The 20,952-nt window shown below is 53.4% G+C and overlaps 1 protein-coding gene across 1 annotated transcript in view; it reads right to left on the bottom strand.

Moving 5' to 3' along the window:
* LOC121272901 (insulin-like growth factor 1 receptor) overlaps window positions 1–20,621 on the bottom strand; it is a 163,914-nt gene extending 143,293 nt beyond the window's left edge. The window contains exons 1-2 of the mRNA XM_041179739.1: window positions 20,522–20,621; window positions 18,517–19,065 (exon numbers count right to left, since the gene is read on the bottom strand). Coding sequence (XP_041035673.1) covers window positions 18,517–19,065; window positions 20,522–20,600 — 628 coding nt within the window. The 5' untranslated portion in view covers window positions 20,601–20,621. The remainder of the gene's footprint in view (window positions 1–18,516; window positions 19,066–20,521) is intronic.
* Between the last annotated feature and the right edge of the window lie 331 nt (window positions 20,622–20,952).

The following is a 20,952-nucleotide window of genomic DNA, read 5'->3' as shown; positions in this document are numbered from 1 at the left end:
GAGAGAGAGAGAGACAGAATGAGAATAGTGTGTGAGTGTGTGAGTGTGTGACTGTATGTGTGAGAGTGCGAGAGGGAGAGAGACAGAGTGAGAATAGTGTGTGATTGAGTGACTGTATGTTTGAGAGTGCGAGAGGGAGACAGAGAGAGAGAGACAGAGTGAGAATAGTGTGTGAGTGTGTGACTGTATGTGTGCGGGTGTGAGAGGGAGAGAGAGAGAGAGAGACAGAGTGAGAATAGTGTGTGAGTGTGTGACTGTATGTGTGAGATTGCGAGAGGGAGAGAGAGAGAGACAGAGTGAGAATAGTGTGTGAGTGTGTGATTGCGAGAGCGAGAGCAGACAGAGTGAGAATAGTGTGTGAGTGTGTGACTGTATGTGTGAGAGTGCAAGAGGGAGAGAGAGAGAGACAAAGTGAGAATAGTGTGTGAGCGTATGACTGTATGTGTGAGAGTGCGAGAGTGCGAAAGAGAGAGAGACAGAGTGAGACAGTGTGTGATTGTGTGACGGTAAGTTTGAGAGTGCGAGAGGGAGAGAGAGAGAGACAGAGTGAGACCGTGTGTGAGTGTGTGACTGTATGTGTGAGGGTGCGAGAGGGAGAGAGAGAGAGAGAGACAGAGTGAGAATAGGATGAGTGTGTGACTGTATGTGTGCGAGTGCAAGAGGGATAGAGAAAGAGACAGAGTGAGACAGTATGTGAGTGTGTGATTGTGTGACTGTATGTGTGAGAGTGCAAGAGGGAGAGAGAGAGAGAGACAGAGTGAGAATGGTGTGTGAGTGTGTGACTGTGTGACTGTATGTGTCAAAGTGTGAGAGGGAGAGAGAGAGACAGAGTGAGAATAGTATGTGAGTGTGTGACTGTATGTGTTCTGGTGCGAGAGGGAGAGAGAGAGTGAGACAGAGTGCGAACTGTGTGTGAGAGTGTGACTGTATGTGTGAGAGTGCAAGAGGGAGAGAGAGAGAGAGAGACAGAATGAGAATAGTGTGTGAGTGTGTGAGTGTGTGACTGTATGTGTGAGAGTGCGAGAGGGAGAGAGACAGAGTGAGAATAGTGTGTGATTGAGTGACTGTATGTTTGAGAGTGCGAGAGGGAGACAGAGAGAGAGAGACAGAGTGAGAATAGTGTGTGAGTGTGTGACTGTATGTGTGAGGGTGTGAGAGGGAGAGAGAGAGAGAGAGACAGAGTGAGAATAGTGTGTGAGTGTGTGACTGTATGTGTGAGATTGCGAGAGGGAGAGAGAGAGAGACAGAGTGAGAATAGTGTGTGAGTGTGTGATTGCGAGAGCGAGAGAGAGACAGAGTGAGAATAGTGTGTGAGTGTGTGACTTATGTGTGAGAGTGCAAGAGGGAGAGAGAGAGAGACAAAGTGAGAATAGTGTGTGAGCGTATGACTGTATGTGTGAGAGTGCGAGAGTGCGAAAGAGAGAGAGACAGAGTGAGACAGTGTGTGATTGTGTGACGGTAAGTTTGAGAGTGCGAGAGGGAGAGAGAGAGAGACAGAGTGAGACCGTGTGTGAGTGTGTGACTGTATGTGTGAGGGTGCGAGAGGGAGAGAGAGAGAGAGAGACAGAGTGAGAATAGGATGAGTGTGTGACTGTATGTGTGCGAGTGCAAGAGGGTTAGAGAAAGAGACAGAGTGAGACAGTATGTGAGTGTGTGATTGTGTGACTGTATGTGTGAGAGTGCAAGAGGGAGAGAGAGAGAGAGACAGAGTGAGAATGGTGTGTGAGTGTGTGACTGTGTGACTGTATGTGTCAAAGTGTGAGAGGGAGAGAGAGAGACAGAGTGAGAATAGTATGTGAGTGTGTGACTGTATGTGTTCTGGTGCGAGAGGGAGAGAGAGAGTGAGACAGAGTGCGAACAGTGTGTGAGTGTGTGACTGTACGTGTGAGAGTGCAAGAGGGAGAGAGAGAGAGAGAGACAGAATGAGAATACTGTGTGAGTGCGTGAGTGTGTGACTGTATGTGTGAGAGTGCGAGAGGGAGAGAGAGAGAGAGAGACAGAGTGAGAATAGTGTGTGAGTGAGTGACTGTATGTGTGAGAGTGCAAGAGGGAGACAGAGAGAGAGAGAGACAGAGTGAGAATAGTGTGTGAGTGTGTGACTGTATGTGTGAGAGTGCGAGAGGGAGAGAGAGAGAGACAAAGTGAGAGTAGTGTGTGAGTGTATGACTGTAAGTGTGAGAGTGCGAGAGGGAGAGAGAGAGATACAAACTGAGAGTAGTGTGTGAGTGTATGACTGTATGTGTGAGAGTGCGAGAGGGAGAGAGAGAGAGAGAGAGAGAGAGAGAGAGACAGAGTGAGACAGTGTGTGAGTGTGTGACTGTATGTGCGAGAGTGCAAGAGGGAGAGAGAGAGAGACAGAGTGAGACAGTGTGTGACTGTGTGACTGTATGTGTCAAAGTGTGAGAGGGAGAGAGAGAGACAGAGTGAGAATAGTATGTGAGTGTGTGACTATATGTGTGAGGGTGCGAGAGGGAGAGAGAGAGTGAGACAGAGTGCGAACAGTGTGTGAGTGTGTGACTGTATGAGTGAGAGTGCAAGAGGGAGAGAGAGAGAGAGAGACAGAATGAGAATACTGTGTGAGTGCCTGAGTGTGTGACTGTATGTGTGAGAGTGCGAGAGGGAGAGAGAGAGAGAGAGACAGAGTGAGAATAGTGTGTGAGTGAGTGACTGTATGTGTGAGAGTGCGAGAGGGAGACAGAGAGAGAGAGAGAGACAGAGTGAGAATAGTGTGTGAGTGTGTGACTGTATGTGTGAGAGTGCGAGAGGGAGAGAGAGAGAGACAAAGTGAGAGTAGTGTGTGAGTGTATGACTGTAAGTGTGAGCGTGCGAGAGGGAGAGAGAGAGAGACAAACTGAGAGTAGTGTGTGAGTGTATGACTGTATGTGTGAGAGTGCGAGAGAGAGAGAGAGAGAGAGAGAGAGAGACAGAGAGAGTGAGACAGTGTGTGAGTGTGTGACTGTATGTGCGAGAGTGCAAGAGGGAGAGAGAGAGAGACAGAGTGAGAATAGTGTGTGAGTGTGTGACTGTATGTGTGAGGGTGCGAGTGGGAGAGAGAGAGAGAGAGACAGAGTGAGACAGTGTGTGAGTCTGTGACTGTATGTGTGAGAGTGTGAGAGGGAGAGAGAGAGAGACAGAGTGAGACAGTGTGTGAGTGTGTGACAGTAAGTGTGAGAGTGCGAGAGGGAGAGAGAGAGAGACAGAGTGAGACAGTGTGTGAGTGTGTGACTCTATGTGTGAGAGTGCGAGAGGGGGAGAGAGAGAGAGACAGAGTGAGAATAGTGTGTGAGTGTGTGAATGTCTGTGTGAGAGTGCGAGAGGGAGAGAGAGAGAGAAACAGAGTGAGACAGTGTGTGAATGTGTGACTGTGTGTCTGTATGTGTGAGAGTGCGAGAGAGAGAGAGACAGAGTGTGAGTGTGTGTTTGTGGGAGGGAGAGACAGAGAAGGAGGGACAGAGAGGTAGACAGTGAGTGTGTGAGGGAGAGAGAAAGAGACAGTGAGTGTGTGAGAGAGAGAGTGACAGGTTGAAATCGTATGTTTGTGTGGGAGTGAGAGAGAGGGAGAGAGAGAGACAGTGAATGTGTGTGTGTAAGAGAGACGGGGAGAGAGACAAAGCGAGACAGTGAATGCGTGTGTGTGTGTGTGTGTGTGTGTATATGAGAGAGAGAGCGGGAAATAGAGAGAGGGTTGACAGAGAGAGAGAGAGACAGTGAGTGTGTGTGAGAGAGAGAGGAAAAGAGAGTGACGGTGAGACAGCGAGTGCATGTGTGTGTGAGAGAGAGATGGAGGGAGAGAGAGATGGTCTGAGACAGTGAGTGTGTGAGTGAGAGAGGGAGAGGGAGAGAGAATGACAGCGAGACTGTAAGTATGTATGTGTGTGAGTGAGAAAGAGGGGAAGAGAGAGACAGAGCGAGACAGTGAATGCGTGTGTGTGTGTGTGTGTGTGCGTGTGTGTATGAGAGAGAGAGAGAGAGTGGGAAATAGAGAGAGGGTTGACAGAGAGAGAGAGAGACAGTGAGTGTGTGTGAGAGAGAGGAAAAGAGAGTGACAGGGTGAGACAGCGAGTGTGTGTGTGTGTGAGAGAGACAGAGTGAGACACTGAGTGTGTGTGAAAGAGACAGGGAGGGACAGAGAGAGAGCGAGACAACGAGTGTGTGGGTATCTGTGAGAGAGAGAGGGACAGAGAGAGAGGGAGAGACAGTGAGTGTGTGTGTGTGAGAGAGACAGGGAGGGACAGAGAGAGAGAGAGAGCGAAACAGCGAGTATGTATGTATGTGTGAGAGAGAGAAAGAGGGACAGGGAGAGGGAGAGACAGTGAGTGTGTGTGTGTAAGAGAGACAGAGTGAGACACTGAGTGTGTGTGTGTCAGAGAGACAGGGAGGGACAGAGAGAGAGAGCGAGACAGCGAGTGTGTGACTGTATGTGTGAGAGTGCGAGAGGGAGAGAGAGAGAGAGAGACAGAGTGAGAATAGTGTGTGAGTGTGTGACTGTATGTGTGAGAGTGCAAGAGGGAGAGAGAGAGACAGAGTGAGAATAGTGTGTGAGTGTGTGAGTGTGTGACTGTATGTGTGAGCGTGCGAGAGCGAGAGAGAGACAGAGTGAGAATAGTGTGTGAGTGTGTGACTGTATGTGTGAGAGTGCAAGAGGGAGAGAGAGAGAGACAAAGTGAGAATAGTGTGTGAGTGTATGACTGTATGTGTGAGTGCGAGAGGGAGAGAGAGAGAGAGAGAGACAGTGTGTGAGTGTGTGACGGTAAGTGTGAGAGTGCGAGAGGGAGAGAGAGGGAGACAGAGTGAGACCGTGTGTGAGTGTGTGACTGTATGTGTGAGAGTGCAAGAGGGAGAGAGAGAGAGAGAGACAGAGTGAGAATAGTGTGTGAGTGTGTGACTGTATGTGTGAGAGTGCAAGAGGGAGAGAGAGAGAGAGAGACAGAGTGAGAATAGTGTGTGAGTGTGTGAGTGTGTGACTGTATGCGTGAGAGTGCGAGAGGGAGAGAGAGAGAGACAGAGTGAGAATAGTGTGTGAGTGTGTGACTGTATGTGTGAGATTGCGAGAGGGAGACAGAGAGAGAGACAGAGTGAGAATAGTGTGTGTGTGTGTGACTGTATGTGTGAGAGTGCGAGAGGGAGAGAGAGAGAGAAACAGAGTGAGACATTGTGTGAGTCTGTGACTGTATGTGTGAGAGTGCGAGAGGGAGAGAGAGAGAGACAGAGTGAGACAGTGTGTGAGTGTGTGACAGTAAGTGTGAGAGTGCGAGAGGGAGAGAGAGAGAGACAGAGTGAGACAGTGTGTGAGTGTGTGACAGTAAGTGTGAGAGTGCGAGAGGGAGAGAGAGAGAGACAGAGTGAGACAGTGTGTGAGTGTGTGACAGTAAGTGTGAGAGTGCGAGAGGGAGAGAGAGAGAGACAGAGTGAGACAGTGTGTGAGTGTGTGACAGTAAGTGTGAGAGTGCGAGAGGGAGAGAGAGAGAGACAGAGTGAGACAGTGTGTGAGTGTGTGACAGTAAGTGTGAGTGCGAGAGGGAAAGAGAGAGAGACAGAGTGAGAATAGTGTGTGAGTGTGTGACTGTGTGAGAGTGCGAGAGGGAGAGAGAGAGAGAAACAGAGTGAGACAGTGTGTGAATGTGTGACTGTGTGTCTGTATGTGTGAGAGTACGAGAGAGAGAGAGACAGAGTGTGAGTGTGTGTTTGTGGGAGGGAGAGACAGAGAAGGAGGGACAGAGAGGTAGACAGTGAGTGTGTGAGGGAGAGAGAAAGAGACAGTGAGTGTGTGAGAGAGAGAGTGACAGGTTGAAATCTTATGTGTGTGTGGGAGTGAGAGAGAGGGAGAGAGAGAGACAGTGAATATGTGTGTGTAAGAGAGAGGGGGAGAGAGACAAAGCGAGACAGTGTGTGTGTGTGTGTGTGTGTGTGTGTGTGTGTGTGTGTGTGTGTGTATATGAGAGAGAGAGCGGGAAATAGAGAGAGGGTTGACAGAGAGAGAGAGAGACAGTGAGTGTGTGTGAGAGAGAGAGAGGAAAAGAGAGTGACAGGGTGAGACAGCGAGTGCGTGTGTGTGTGAGAGAGAGATGGAGGGAGAGAGAGAGATGGTCTGAGACAGTGAGTGTGTGAGTGAGAGAGGGAGAGGGAGAGAGAATGACAGCGAGACTGTAAGTATGTATGTGTGTGAGTGAGAAAGAGGGGAAGAGAGAGACAGAGTGAGACAGTGAATGCGTGTGTGTGTGTGTGTGCGTGTGTGTATGAGAGAGAGAGTGGGAAATAGAGAGAGGGTTGACAGAGAGAGAGAGAGACAGTGAGTGTGTGTGAGAGAGAGAGGAAAAGAGAGTGACAGGGTGAGACAGCGAGTGTGTGAGTGTGTGAGAGAGACAGAGTGAGACACTGAGTGTATGTGAAAGAGACAGGGAGGGACAGAGAGAGCGAGACAACTAGTGTGTGGGTATCTGTGAGAGAGAGAGAGGGACAGAGAGAGAGGGAGAGACAGTGAGTGTGTGTGTGTGAGAGAGACAGAGTGAGACACTGAGTGAGTGTGAGAGAGACAGGGAGGGACAGAGAGAGAGAGAGAGCGAAACAGCGAGTATGTGTGTATGTGTGAGAGAGAGAAAGAGGGACAGGGAGAGGGAGAGACAGTGAGTGTGTGTGTGTAAGAGAGACAGAGTGAGACACTGAGTGTGTGTGTGTCAGAGAGACAGGGAGGGACAGAGAGAGAGAGTGAGACAGCGAGTGTGTGTGTGTGTGTGTGAGAGAGAGAGAGGGAGAGAGTAAGTGTGTGTGCGTCAGAGAGAGACAGAGACAATGAGTGTGTGTGTCTGTGAGAGAGAGAGAGGGAGAGACAGTGAGTGTGTGAGTCTGTGAGAGAGAGAGGGGGAGATAGTGAGTGTGTGTCTGTGAGAGAGAGAGGGAGAGACAGTGAGTGTGTGTGTGAGAGAGACAGAGAGGGAGAGACAGTGCATGCGAGAGAGAGTGAGAACGACAGTGAGTGTGTGTGAGAGAGAGAGACAGAGTGAGACACTGAGTGAGTGTGAGAGAGACAGGGAGGGACAGAGAGAGGGAGACAGTGAATGTGTGTGTGTGAGAGAGACAGAGAGGGACAGAGAGAGAGCGAGACAACGAGTGTGTGGGTATGTGTGAGAGAGAGAGAGGGACAGAGAGAGAGGGAGAGACAGTGAGTGTGTGTGTGTGTGTGTGTGTGTGTGTATGTGTGTGAGAGAGACAGAGTGAGACACTGTGTGTGTGTGTGAGAGAGACAGGGAGGGACAGAGAGAGAGAGAGCGAGACAGTGAGTATGTGTGTATGTGTGAGAAAGAGAAAGAGGGACAGGGAGAGGGAGAGACAGTGAGTGTGTGTGTGTGTGTGTGAGAGACAGAGTGAGACACTGAGTGTGTGTCAGAGAGACAGGGAGGGACAGAGAGAGAGAGAGAGTGAGACAGTGAGTGTGTGTGTGTGTGTGTGTGTGTATGTGTGTGTGAGAGAGAGAGAGAGAGAGAGGGAAAGAGTAAGTGTGTGTGCGTCAGAGAGAGGGAGACAATGAGTGTGTGTGTCTGTGAGAGAGAGAGAGGGAGAGACAGTGAGTGTGTGAGTCTGTGAGAGAGAGAGGGGGAGATAGTGAGTGTGTGTCTGTGAGAGAGAGAGGGAGAGACAGTGAGTGGGTGTGTGAGAGAGAGAGAGGGAGAGACAGTGAGTGTGTGTGTGAGAGAGAGAGGGAGGGAGTGACGGTGATTGTGTGTGAGAAAGGCAGTTAGTGTGCGTTTGTGTGTGAGAGAGAGAGAGGGAGAGAGAGACAGAGAAGGAGACAGATAGACAGAGTGAGACAGTGAGTGTGTGTGTGTGTGAGAGAGAGAGAAACAGTGAATATGTGTATGTGAGAGAGAGAGAAACAGTGAGTATGTGCGTATGTGTGTGTGTGAGAGAGAGAGGGAGAGACAGTGCATGTGAGAGAGAGTGAGAATGACTGAGTGTGTGAGAGAGAGAGAGAGGGACAGAGAGAGAGAGCAAGACAGTGAGTGTGTGTGTGAGAGAGAGAGGGAGAGACTGTGCATGTGAGAGAGAGTGAGAAGAACAGAGAGAGCAGACAGTGAGTGTGTGTGTGTGAGAGAGACAGAGAGAGACACTGAGTGTGTGTGAGAGAGACAGAGAGGGACAGAGAGAGAGAGCAAGACAGTGAGTGTGTGTGAGAGAGAGAGAGGGACAGAGAGAGAGAGAGCAAGACAGCGAGTGTGTGTGTGTGTGAGAGAGAGAAAGAGGGACAGAGAGAGGGAGAGACAGTGAGTATGTGTGTGTGAGAGAGAGAATGAGACACTGAGTGTGTGTGAGAGAGACAGGGAGGGATAGAGAGAGAGAGAGAGTGAGACAGCGAGAGTGTGTGTGTGTGTGTGTGTGTGTGTGTGTGTGAGAGAGAGAGAGATAGTGAATGTGTGAGAGAAAGAGCAAGACAGCAAGTGTGTGTGTGTGTGAGAGAGAGGAGAGATAGTGAATGTGCGAAAGAAAGAGCGAGACAGTGAGTGTGTGTGTGAGAGGGAGAGAGAGATAATGACAGGTTAAGATAGTGTTTGTGTTAGAGAGAGAGAGTGAGATACACTGAGTGTGTGTGAGAGAGAGAGAGAGACAGAGAGGGAGGGAGAGAGAGAGGTGGTGTGGGACAGTGAGTATGTGTGTGAGTGAGAGGGAGAGGGAGGAATAAAGAGAGACAGTGAGTTTGGGTGTATGTGTGGGAGGGAGAGAGAGTAAGACAGTAGGTATGAGACAGAGAGGGAGAGAGAGAGAGGAAGAGACAGTGAGTATGTGAGAGGGAGTTAGAGGGAGAAACAGTGAGTGCCTGTGTGAAAGAGACAGAGAGGGAGAGACAGTGTGTGAGAGAGAGTGAGAACAACAGTGAATGTGTGTGTGAGTGTGTGTGTGTGTAAGAGAGAGGCAGAGAGGGACAGAGAGAGAGCAGAGACAGTGTGTGTGTGAGAGAGAGAGAGAGAGAGACAGAGTGTGTGGGAGCTTTACTCTGTATCTAACCCCGTGCTGTACCTGTCCTGGGAGTGTTTGATGGGGACAGTGTAGAGGGATCTTTACTCTGTATCTAACCCCGTGCTGTACCTGTCCTGGGAGTGTTTGATGGGGACAGTGTAGAGGGATCTTTACTCTGTATCTAACCCCGTGCTGTACCTGTCCTGGGAGTGTTTGATGGGGACAGTGTAGAGGGAACTTTACTCTGTATCTAACCCCGTGCTGTACCTGTCCTGGGAGTGTTTGAAAGACATGGTGAGGAGGTTGAAAATTTATGTAGGCCCTTGTCAGAGGTAAAACCGAGCAAGAACAGTCTTTGATTGATAAGAATCTCCTGTATTTACACTAAATTCACTCCTCAGGCTTTATGTACAAAACAGGGGAGAATATGTCCATTCAGTATAATATAGCAACATGTTTACTGAGAGTTGATTTGAGTCTAACAGTCCCACCGAAACACCCAGGGATACTCACCTCAAATCCGGGAGTTCCTCAGAACTCACACCCATCTCACACAACTGAAAATTCACATCCTTCCCCATAGCATCTCCCTCCCTATCTCTGAAACCTCCTCCAGCCCCTACACCCCTCCCCATCTCTGTAACCTCCTCCAGCCCCTACACCCCTCCCTATCTCTGTAACCTCCTCCAGCACTTATACCCCTCCCTATCTCTGTAACCCCCTCCAGCCCCTACACCCCTCCCTATCTCTGTAACCTCCTCCAGTCCCTAAGCCCCTCCCTATCTCTGTAACCTCCTCCAGCCCCTACACCCCTCCCTATCTCTGTAACCTCCTCCAGTCCCTACACGCCTCCCTATCTCTGTAAACTCCTCCAGGCCCTACACCCCTCCTTATCACTGTAACCTCCTCCAGCCCCTACACCGATCCCTATCTCTCTAACCCACTCCGGCCCCTACACCCCTCGCTATCTCTGTACCCTCCTCCAGTCCCTACACCACTCCCTATCTCTGTAACCTCCTCCAGCCACTACACCCCTCCCTATCTGTGTAACCTCCTGCAGCCCCTACACCCCTCCCTATCTCTGTAACCTCCTCCAGCCAATACACCCCTCCCTATCGCTGTAACCTCCTCCAGCCCCTACAACACACCCTATCTCTGTAACCTCCTCCAGCCCCTACACCGCTCCCTATCTCTGTAACCTCCTCTAGCCCCGACACACCTCACTATCTCTGTAACCTCCTCCAGCCCCTACAACCCTCCCTATCTCTGGAACCTCCTCCAGCCCCTACACCCCTCCCTATCTCTGTAACCTCCTCCAGCCCCTACACCCCTCCCTATCTTTGTAACCACCTCCAGCCCCTACACACCTCCCTATCTCTGTAAATTCCTCAAGCACCTACACCCCTCCCTATCTCTGTAACCTCCTCCAGTCCCTACACCCCTCCCTATCTCTGTAACCTCCTCCAGGCCCTACACCCCTCCTTATCGCTGTAACCTCCTCCAGCCCCTACACCCCTCCCTATCTCTCTAATCCCCTCCGGCACCTACACCGCTCGCTATCTCTGTACCCTCCTCCAGTCCCTACACCACTCACTATCTCTGTAACCTCTTCGGGCCCCTACACCCCTCCCTATCTCTGTAACATCCTCCAGCTCCTACACCCCTCGCTATCTCTGTACCCTCCTCCAGTCCCTACACCCCTCCCTATCTGTGCAACCTCCTCCAGACACTACATCACTCCCTATCTCTGTAACCTCCTCCAGTCCCAACATCCCTCCCTATCTCTGTAACCTCCTCCAGCCCCTACACCCCTCCCTATCTCCGTAACCTCCTCCAGTCCCTACACCCCTCCCTATCTCTGTAACCTCCTCCAGCCACTACACCCCTCCCTATCTGTGTAACCTCCTGCAGCCCCTACACCCCTCCCTATCTCTGTAACCTCCTCCAGCCAATACACCCCTCCCTATCGCTGTAACCTCCTCCAGCCCCTACAACACACCCTAACTCTGTAACCTCCTCCAGCCCCTACACCCCTCCCTATCTCCGTAACCTCCTCCAGTCCCTACACCCCTCCCTATCTCTGTAACCTCCTCCAACCCCTAAACCCCTCCCCATCTCTGTAACCTTGTTCAGCCCCTACACCCCTCGCCATCTCTGTAACCTCAAGCCCCTACACCCCTCCCTATCTCTGTAACTCCTCCAGCCCCTACACCCCTCCCTATCTCTGTAACCTCCTCTAGCCCCTACACCCCTCCCTATCTCTGTAACCTCCTCCAGCCCCTACACCCGTCCCTATCTCTGTAACCTCCTCCAGCTCCTACACCCCTCCCTATCGCTGTAACCTCCTCCAGCCCATACACCGCTCCCTATCTTTGTAACCTCCTACAGCCCCTACACCACTCCCTATCTCTGTAACCTCCTCCAGCCCCTACACACCTCCCTATCTCTGTAACCTCCTCCAGTCCCTACACACCTCCCTATCTCTGTAACCTGCTCCAGGCCCTACACCACTCCTTATCTCTGTAACCTCCTCAAGCACCTACACCCCTCCCTATCTCTGTAACTTCCTCCAGCCCCTACACCCCTCGCTATCTATGTACCCTGCTCCAGTCCCTACACCCCTCCCTATATCTGTAACCTTCTCCAGCCCCTACATCCCTCCATATCTCTGTAACCTCCTCCAGCCCCTACATCCCTCCCTAACTCTGTAACCTCCTCCAGTCCCTACACCACTCCCTATCTCTGTAACATCCTCCAGCCCCTACACCCCTCCCTAACTTTGTAACCTCCTCTAGCCCCTACACCCCTCCCTATCTGTGTAACCTCCTCCAGCCCCTACAACCCTCCCTATCTCTTTAACCTCCTCCAGCCCCTACACCCCTCCCTATCTCTGTAACCTCCTCCAGCTCCTACACCCCACCCTATCGCTGTAACCTCCTCCAGCCCATACACCGCTGCCTATCTTTGTAACCTCCTACAGCCCCTACACCACTCCCTATCTCAGTGACCTCCTCCAGACCCTACACCCCTCCCTATCTCTGTAACCTCCTCCAGCCCCTACACACCTCCCTATCTCTGTAACCTCCACCAGTCCCTACACACCTCCCTATCTCTGTAACCTACTCCAGGCCCTACACCACTCCTTATCTCTGTAACCTCCTCAAGCACCTACACCCCTCCCTATCTCTGTAACCTCCTCCAGCCCCTACACCACTCCCTATCTCTGTAACATCCTCCAGCACCTACACCCCTCCCTATCTCTGTAACCACCTCCAGCCCCTACACCCCTCCCCATCTCTGTAACCTCATGCAGGCCCTACAAACCTCCCTATCTCTGTAACCCCCTCCAGCCCCTACACCCCTCCCTATCTCTGTAACCTCCTCCAAACCCTACACCCCTCGCTATCTCTGTAACCTCCTCTAGCCCCTACACCCCTCCCTATCTCTGTAACCGCCTCCAGCCCCTACACCCCTCCCTATCTCTGTAACCTCCTCGAACCCCTACAACGCTCCCCATCTCTGTAACCTCCTCCAGCCCCTACACTCCTCCCTATCTCTGTAACCTCCTCCAGCCCTTACATCCCTCCCTATCTCTGTAACCTCCTCCAGCCCCTACACCCCACCCTATCTCTGTAACCTCCTCCAGCCCCTACACTCCCTCCCTATCTCTGTAACCTCCTCTAGCCCCTACACCCCTCCCTATTTGTGTAACCTCCTCCAGCCCCTACACCCCTCCCTAGCTCTGTAACCTCCTCCAGCACCTACACCCCTCCCTATCTCTGTAACCTCCTCCAGCACATACAACCCTCCCTATCTCTGTAACCTCCTCCAGGCCCTACACCCATCCTTTTCTCTGTAACCTCCTCCAGTCCCTACACATCTCGCTATCTCTGTACCCGGCTCCAGTACCTACACCCCTCCATATCTCTGTAACCTCCTCCAGTCCCTACATCCCTCCCTATATCTGTAACCTCCTCCAGCCCCTACACCCCTCCCCATCTCTGGAACCTCCTCCAGCCCCTGCACCCCTCCCTATCTCTGTAACCTCCTCCAGCCCCTACACCCCTCCCCATCTCTGTAAGCTCCTCCAGCCCCTCCACCCCTCGCTAACTCTATAACTGCTCCAGCCCCTGCTCCCCTCACTATCTCTGTAACCTCCTCCAGCCCCTACACCCGTCCCCATCTCTGTAACCTCCTCCAACCCCTAGACCACTCCCCATCTCTGTAACCTCCTCCAGCCCCTACACCCCTCCCTATCTCTGTAACCTCCTCCAGCCCCTACACTCCCTCCCTATCTCTGTAACCTCCTACAGCCCCTACACCCTCCCTATCTCTTTAACCTCCTCCAGCCCCTACACCCCTCCCTATCTCTGTAATCTCCTCCAGCTCCTACACCCCTCCCTATCTCTGTAATCTCCTCCAGCCCCTACACCCCTCCCTATCTCAGTAACCTCCTCCAGCCCATACACCGCTCCCTAACTTTGTAACCTCCTCCAGCCCCTACACCACTCCCTATCTCTGTGACCTCCTCCAGACCGTACACCCCTCCCTATCTCTGTAACCTCCTCCAGCCCCTACACACCTCCCTATCACTGTAACCTCCTCCAGTCCCTACACACCTCCCTATCTCTGTAACCTCCTCCAGGCCCTACACCACTCCTTATCTCTGTAACCTCCTCCAGCCCGTACACCCCTCCCTATCTCTGTAACCTCTCCAGCCCCTACACCCCTCGCTATCTATGTACCCTGCTCCAGTCCCTACACCCCTCCCTATATCTGTAACCTCCTCCAGCCCCTACATCCCTCCAAATCTCTGTAACCTCCTCCAGCCCCTACATCCCTCCCTAACTCTGTAACCTCCTCCAGTCCCTACACCCCTCCCTATCTCTGTAACCTCCTCCAGCCCCTACAACCCTCATAATCTTTGTAACCTCCTCCAGCCCCTACACCACTTCCTATCTCTGTAACCACCTCCAGCCCCTACACCCTTCCCTATCTCTGTAACCTCCTCCAGTAACTACACCCCTCCATATCACTGTAACCTCCTCCAGTCCCTACACCCCTCCCTATCTCTGTAACCTCCTCCAGGCCCTACACCCCTCCTTATCGATGTAACCTCCTCCAGCCCCTACACACCTCCCTATCTCTCTAACCTCCTCCGGCCCCTACACCGCTCCCTATCTCTGTAACCTCCTCCAGCCCCTACACCCCTCCCTATCTCTGTAACCTCCTCCAACCCTTACACCCCTCCCTATCTCTGTAACCTGCTCCAACCCCTACACTCCTCCCTATCTCTGTAACCTCCTCCAGCCCCAACACCCCTCCCTATCTCTGGAACCTCCTCCAGCCTCAACACCCCTCCCCATCACTGTAACCTCCTCCAGCACCTAAACCCCTCCCCATGTCTCTAACCTTCTTCAGCCCCTACTCCCCTCGCCATCTCTGTAACCTCCTCCAGCCCCTACACCCCTCCCAATCTCTGTAACTCCTCCAGCCCCTACACCCCTCCCTATCTCTGTAACCTCCTCCACCCCTTACACCGCTCGCTATCTCTGTAATCTCCTCCAGCCCCTACACCCATCTCTATCTCTGTAACCTCCTCCAGCCCCTACACCGCTCCCTATCTCTGTAACCACCTCCAGCCCCTACACCCCTCCCTATCTCTGTAACCTCTTCCAAACCCTACACCCCTCGCTATCTCTGTAACCTCCTCTAGCCCCTACACCCCTCCCTATTTCTGTAACCGCCTCCAGCCCCTACACCCCTCCCTATGTCTGTAACCTCCTACAGCCCCTACACCCCTCCCTTTCTCTATAACCTCCTCCAGCCCCTACACCCCTCTCTATCTCTGTAACCTCCTCCAGTCCCTACACCCCTGCCCATCTCTATAAACTCCTCCAGCCCCTACACCCCTCCCTATCTCTGTAACCTCCTCCAGCCCCTACACCCCTCCCTATCTCTGTAATCTCCTCCAGCCCCTACACCCCTCCCCACCTCTGTAAACTCCTCCAGCCCCTACACCCCTCCCTATCTCTGTAACCTCCTCCAGCCCCTACACCCCTCTCCATCTCTGTAACCTCCTCCAGCACCTACAACCCTCCCTATCTCTGTAACCTCCTCCAGCCCCTACACCCCTCCCTATCTCTGTAAACTCCTCCAGCCCCTACACTCCCTCCCTATCTCTGTAACCTCCTCCAGCCCCTACACCGCTCCCTATCTCTGTAACATCCTCCAACCCCTACACTCGCTCCCTATCTCTGTAACCTCCTCCAGCCCCTACACCCCTCCCCATCTCTGTAACCTCCTCCGGCCCCTACAACCCTCCCTATCTCAGTAAACTCCTCCAGCCCCTACACCGCTCCCTATCTCTGTAACCTCCTCCAACCCCTACACTCCCTCCCTATCTCTGTAACCTCCTCCAGCCCCTACACCCCTCCCCATCTCTGTAACCTCCTCCAGCCCCTACAACACTCCCTATCTCAGTAACCTCCTCCAGCCCCTACACCCCTCCCTATCTCTGTAACCTCCTCCAGCCCCTACACTCCCTCCCTATCTCTGTAACCTCCTCCAGCCCCTACACTCCCTCCCTATCTCTGTAACCTCCTCTAGCCCCTACACCCCTCCCTATCTCTGTAACCTCCTCCAGCCCCTACACCCCTCCCTATCTCTGTAACCTCCTCCAGCCCCTACACCCCTCCCCATCTCTGTAAGCGCCTCCAGCCCCTACACCCTCCCTATCTCAGTAAACTCCTCCAGCCCCTACACCGCTCCCTATCTCTGTAACCTCCTCCAACCCCTACACTCCCTCCCTATCTCTGTAACCTCCTCCAGCCCCTACACCCCTCCCCATCTCTCTAACCTCCTCCAGCCCCTACAACCCTCCCTATCTCAGTAACCTCCTCCAGCCCCTACACTCCCTCCCTATCTCTGTAACCTCCTCCAGCCCCTACACTCCCTCCCTATCTCTGTAACCTCCTCTAGCCCCTACACCCCTCCCTATCTCTGTAACCTCCTCCAGCCCCTACACCCCTCCCTATCTCTGTAACCTCCTCCAGCCCCTACACCCCTCCCCATCTCTGTAAGCGCCTCCAGCCCCTACACCCTCCCTATCTCTGTAACTCCTCCAGCCCCTACACCCCTCCCCATCTCTGTAACCTCCTTCAGCCCCTACACCCCTCCCTATATCTGTAACCTCCTTCAGCCCCTACACCCCTCCCTATATCTGTAACCTCCTCCACCTCTTACACCCCTCCCTATCTCTGTAACCTCCTCCAGCCCCTACACTCCCTCCCTATCTCTGTAACCTCCTCCAACCCCTAGACCCCTCCCCATTTCTGTAACCTCCTACAGCCCCTACACCCCTCCCCATCTCTGTAAGCTCCTCCAGCCCCTAAACTCCCTCCCTATCTCTGTAACTCCTCCAGCCCCTACACTCCCTCCCTATCTCTGTAACTCCTCCAGCCACTACACCCCTCCCTATCTCTGTAACCTCCTCCAACCCTTACACCGCTCCCTATCTCTGTAACCTCCTCCAGCCCCTACACTCCCTCCCTATCTCTGTAACCTCCTACAGCCCCTACACCCCTCTCTTTCTCTGTAACCTCCTCCAGCCCCTACACCCCTCTCTATCTCTGTAACTTCCTCCAGCCCCTACAACCCTCCCCATCTCTATAACCTCCTCCAGCCCCTACACCACTCCCTATCTCTGTAACCTCCTCCAGCCCCTACACCCCTCCCTATCTCTGTAATCTCCTCCAGCCCCTACACCCCTCCCCACCTCTGTAAACTCCTCCAGCCCCTACACCCCTCCCTATCTCTGTAACCTCCTCCATCCCCTACACTCCCTCCCTATCTCTGTAACCTCCTCCAGCCCCTACAACCCTCCCTATCTCAGTAACCTCCTCCAGCCCCTACACCCCTCCCTATCTCTGTAACCTCTTCCAGCCCCTACACTCCCTCCCTATCTCTGTAACCTCCTCTAGCCCCTACACCACTCCCTATCTCTGGAACCTCCGCCAGCCCCTACACTCCCTCCCTATCTCTCTTACCTCCTCCAGCCCCTACACCCCTCCCTATCTTTGTAACCTCCTCCATCTACTACACCCCTCCCTATCTCTGTAACCTCCTCCAGCCCCTACAACCCTCCGAGATCTCTGTGCTCCTCCAATTCCAGCCTCTTGCCCATCCCCCGATTTCCATCGCTCCACCATTGGCGGCCGTGCCTTCAGCTGCCTGGGGGGCCCTGAGCTCTGGAATTCCCTCCCTCAATATCGCTTTCTTTATCTCTCTCTCTTTTTCTCTCTCTGCGCGGTGCTCCCTCAGTACTGACCCTCCGACAGTGCGGCGCTTCCTCAGTAATGACCCTCTGACAGTGCGGCACTCCCTCAGTGCTGACTCTCCGACAGTGCGGCACTCCCTCAGTAATGACCGTCTGACAGTGCAGCACTCCCTCAGTACTGACACTCCGACAGTGCAGCACTCCCTCAGTCCTGACCCTCTGACAATGCAGCACTCCCTCAATACTGACCCTCCGACAGTGCGGCGCTCCCTCAGTACTGACCCTCTGACAGTGCGGTGCTCCCTCAGTACTGACCCTCTGACAGTGCGGCGCTCCCTCAGTACTGACCCTCCGACAGTGCGGCGCTGCCTCAGTAATGACCCTCTGACAGTGCGGCTCTCCCTCAGTACTGACCCTCTGACAGTGCGGCACTCCCTCAGTACTGACCCTCTGACAGTGCGGCGCTCCCTCAGTACTGACCCTTTGACAGTGCAGCAGTCCCTCAGTACTGACCCTCCGACAGTGCGGCACTCCCTCAGTACTGACCCTCTGACAGTGCAGCACTCCCCCAGTACTGACCCTCCGACAGTGCGAGGCTCCCTCAGTACTGACCCTCCGACTGTGCAGCACTCCCTCAGTACTGACTCTCCGACAGTGCGGCACTCCCTCAGTACTGACCCTCTGACAGTGCAGCACTCCCCCAGTACTGACCCTCCGACAGTGCGAGGCTCCCTCAGTACTGACCCTCCGACAGTGCGAGGCTCCCTCAGTACTGACCCTCCGACAGTGCGGCGCTCCCTCAGTACTGACTCTCCGACAGTGCGGCACTCCCTCAGTAATGATCCTCTGACAGTGCGGCACTCCCTCAGTAATGACCGTCTGACACTGCCGCACTCCCTCAGTACCGACCTACTGACAGTGCAGCACTCCCTCTGTACTGACCCTCCGACACTGCGGCTCACCCTCAGTACTGACCCTCTGACAGTGCAGCGCTCCCTCAGTACTGACCCTCTGACAGTGCGGCGCTCCCTCAGTGCTGACCCTCCGACTGTGCGACACTCCCTCAGTACTGACCCTCCGACAGTGCGGTGCTCCCTCAGTACTGACCCTCCGACAGTGCGGCACTCCCTCAGTACTGACCCTCCAACACTGCGGCACTCCCTCAGTACTGACCCTCCGACATTGCGGCCCCTGAGCTGCTAGCTGCTGTTGGGACTGCTGGTCCAGGTGAAGGGGAGGGGGTGGGATGTCGGTGCAAGTGGGGGGAAGCCCCTGGTGGTGACCCTTACCTTTCTGGCAGTGCGTTGAGGTCCAACACCGGTAGTCGCGCTGACCGTTGAAGCTGGTCTGGGCACAGGGATTGCCGTTGTCCATCGTGCCCGGACACACGTCTCCGCACTCCTCCACCTGCTTGTTCCCGAAGATGTAGATGTTCTCATCGGAGTTGAGCAGGAGGGACCAGTCGATGGTGGAGAGGTGGCACAGCTCCTGGTTCTTCTCAATCCTGACGTCCCCCCTCATGATGTTGGTGAGGCGGTGCAAGCCCACCTCCCGCAGGTGGGGCATCTCGAAGATGACCATGGCGTAGTTGAAGAACAGGCTCACCCCCTTGATGACCATCAGGTTGGGGAAGAGGTCCCTGAGGCTCTCTAGGCCGTAGACCCGGAAGATCAGGAGGTACTCGGTGATCATGGTCAGCTTGGGGAAGCTCAGGCCCTGGAAGTCCTCCACCTTTGTGTTGAAGAGGAGCAGGATCTGCAGGTCGCCCTCGATGACAGTGCAGTTCTCGAGCTTGTGGAGCTGTGAGATGTCATGTCGAATGTCCAGGTTCCCACAGACTGAGGGGTGGTGGGAATCAGTGGGTTGGGTGGGGGGGGGTGTGGAGAGGGTGATGTTGGGGGGGGTGGAGGGGAGGAAGAACAAAAAGACATTTACCACAAGCTTTCAAAGTGGGGAGGACCGAGAGAGGAAGACTTGCCTTTGCGTAGCACCTTTCATATCCCTGGCTCACAGCTTCAACAGCCTCGATTGTGTCTTGAGCCTCTGGTGCAGGTCTCAAACCCAATGGTGAAAGTGGGACTTACTGACACACAGCTGATCTCTTACGCACTTGGTGGGGAGCAGAGGGGTCAATACTGTAACTGAACTGGGATCTTGTGGCTCCTGGAGTATGGACTATGGTTAGCTGTAACTGGAGGATTTTTGTCGAGACAGCGCTGGACGGTGTGCCGGTGCATGGATAGCTGCGGTATCGGAGCTGGTTGTAGTGTTTAAAGACTGAGCTCAGATGGCCAATTCAGCCTCCTCACCTGACCAGTCCTCGTCTAGCCTCCGATCAGCAAGGACTACAGGCAATTCAGTAACAGGAGGGGCAAGAAGAAAGCCAGAGGGAGGTAAACTGGCTTTGGAAAGGGTTTCATCCCTGAATATATTTCATTTCTGTCAAAGTTCAGTGAGGGGAATAAGAGCCAATTATTGGTCCTCCTGGAAGGGACCTCCCCTTTCAGGTTAACTGATTTCAGTGGTGTTGATGATAGAATTACAGGGAAGAATTCAATGGTGATGCCACTGGTTGTTTTTAGACTCACAGACATGAGAAGTTCTATCAAAGACAAGCCAATCACTTGAGAGATGGTGTATTACTGTGATCTCTCGCAATCGGACGGCATTCGATGATGAATATCACCTGCAATTGATCAGGAGTCAGTGATCAATATTACCCCCAGTCAATTGTGATTTGATGATCAATATCACCCCCAATCGATCGGGAGTCAGTGATCAATATCACCCCCAATCGATCGGGAGTCAGTGATCAATATCACCCCCAATCGATTGGGGGTCAGTGATCAATATCACCCCCAACTGATCAGGAATCAGTGATCAATATCACCCCCAATCGATCGGGAGTCAATGATCAATATCACCCCCAATCGATCGGAGTCAGTGATCAATATCACCCCCAATCGATCGGGAGTCAGTGATCAATATCACCCCCAATCAATCGGGAGTCAGTGATCAATATCACCCCCAATCGATTGGGGGTCAGTGATCAATATCACCCCCAATTGATCAGGAATCAGTGATCAATATCACCCCCAATCGATCGGGAGTCAGTGATCAATATCACCCCCAATCGATCGGAGTCAGTGATCAATATCACCCCCAATCGATTGGGATACGATAATCAATGTCCCCCTCGATCGATCGGTAATTAGTGATCAGTATCTCCCAGTCCAGCCTCACTCCGTAAGCATGCAAACTGCCAGAATGGAGTTAACATTCCTGAGGACCTACTCTCTGCGATGCTGTCACTGAAGACGATGGAGGCACACAGCAGAAACCACAAGGGTAACCCTCCTTCCTTTAAAACCATAGTACGCAGACACAAGTGGCAGCCTCTTCAGTTCATTGGCGTCGCGTTGGTAACTTCCTTCCGGAAGACACCAGATCAAGCGGAAGGACTTGCATCGATCTCCCAGCTTCCCGATGGCGCTCCAATTTGCTTTCACAGCCCAGCCATTAAACTTGCTCCCTCTCCAGAAATAATCTTCAGCCCAGCACCAGACATCTCCCTCATCCTCCAAGCTTTGACCACCCCGCCCCGGGGAGCCACAAGACCCCCTGGAACACTTCGGGCCCACGAGGGCGGCGGGAATGCCGGTGTCCGGGTTTGGGGACGAGAAGCCTGCCCGGCGCTGGTCGGGAGCTGCTACCCGTGATGGGAA

Source organism: Carcharodon carcharias, chromosome 36, assembly GCF_017639515.1.
Source record: "Carcharodon carcharias isolate sCarCar2 chromosome 36, sCarCar2.pri, whole genome shotgun sequence".
Taxonomy (NCBI): domain Eukaryota; kingdom Metazoa; phylum Chordata; class Chondrichthyes; order Lamniformes; family Lamnidae; genus Carcharodon; species Carcharodon carcharias.
This window is presented reverse-complemented; position numbering and strand designations above follow the sequence as displayed.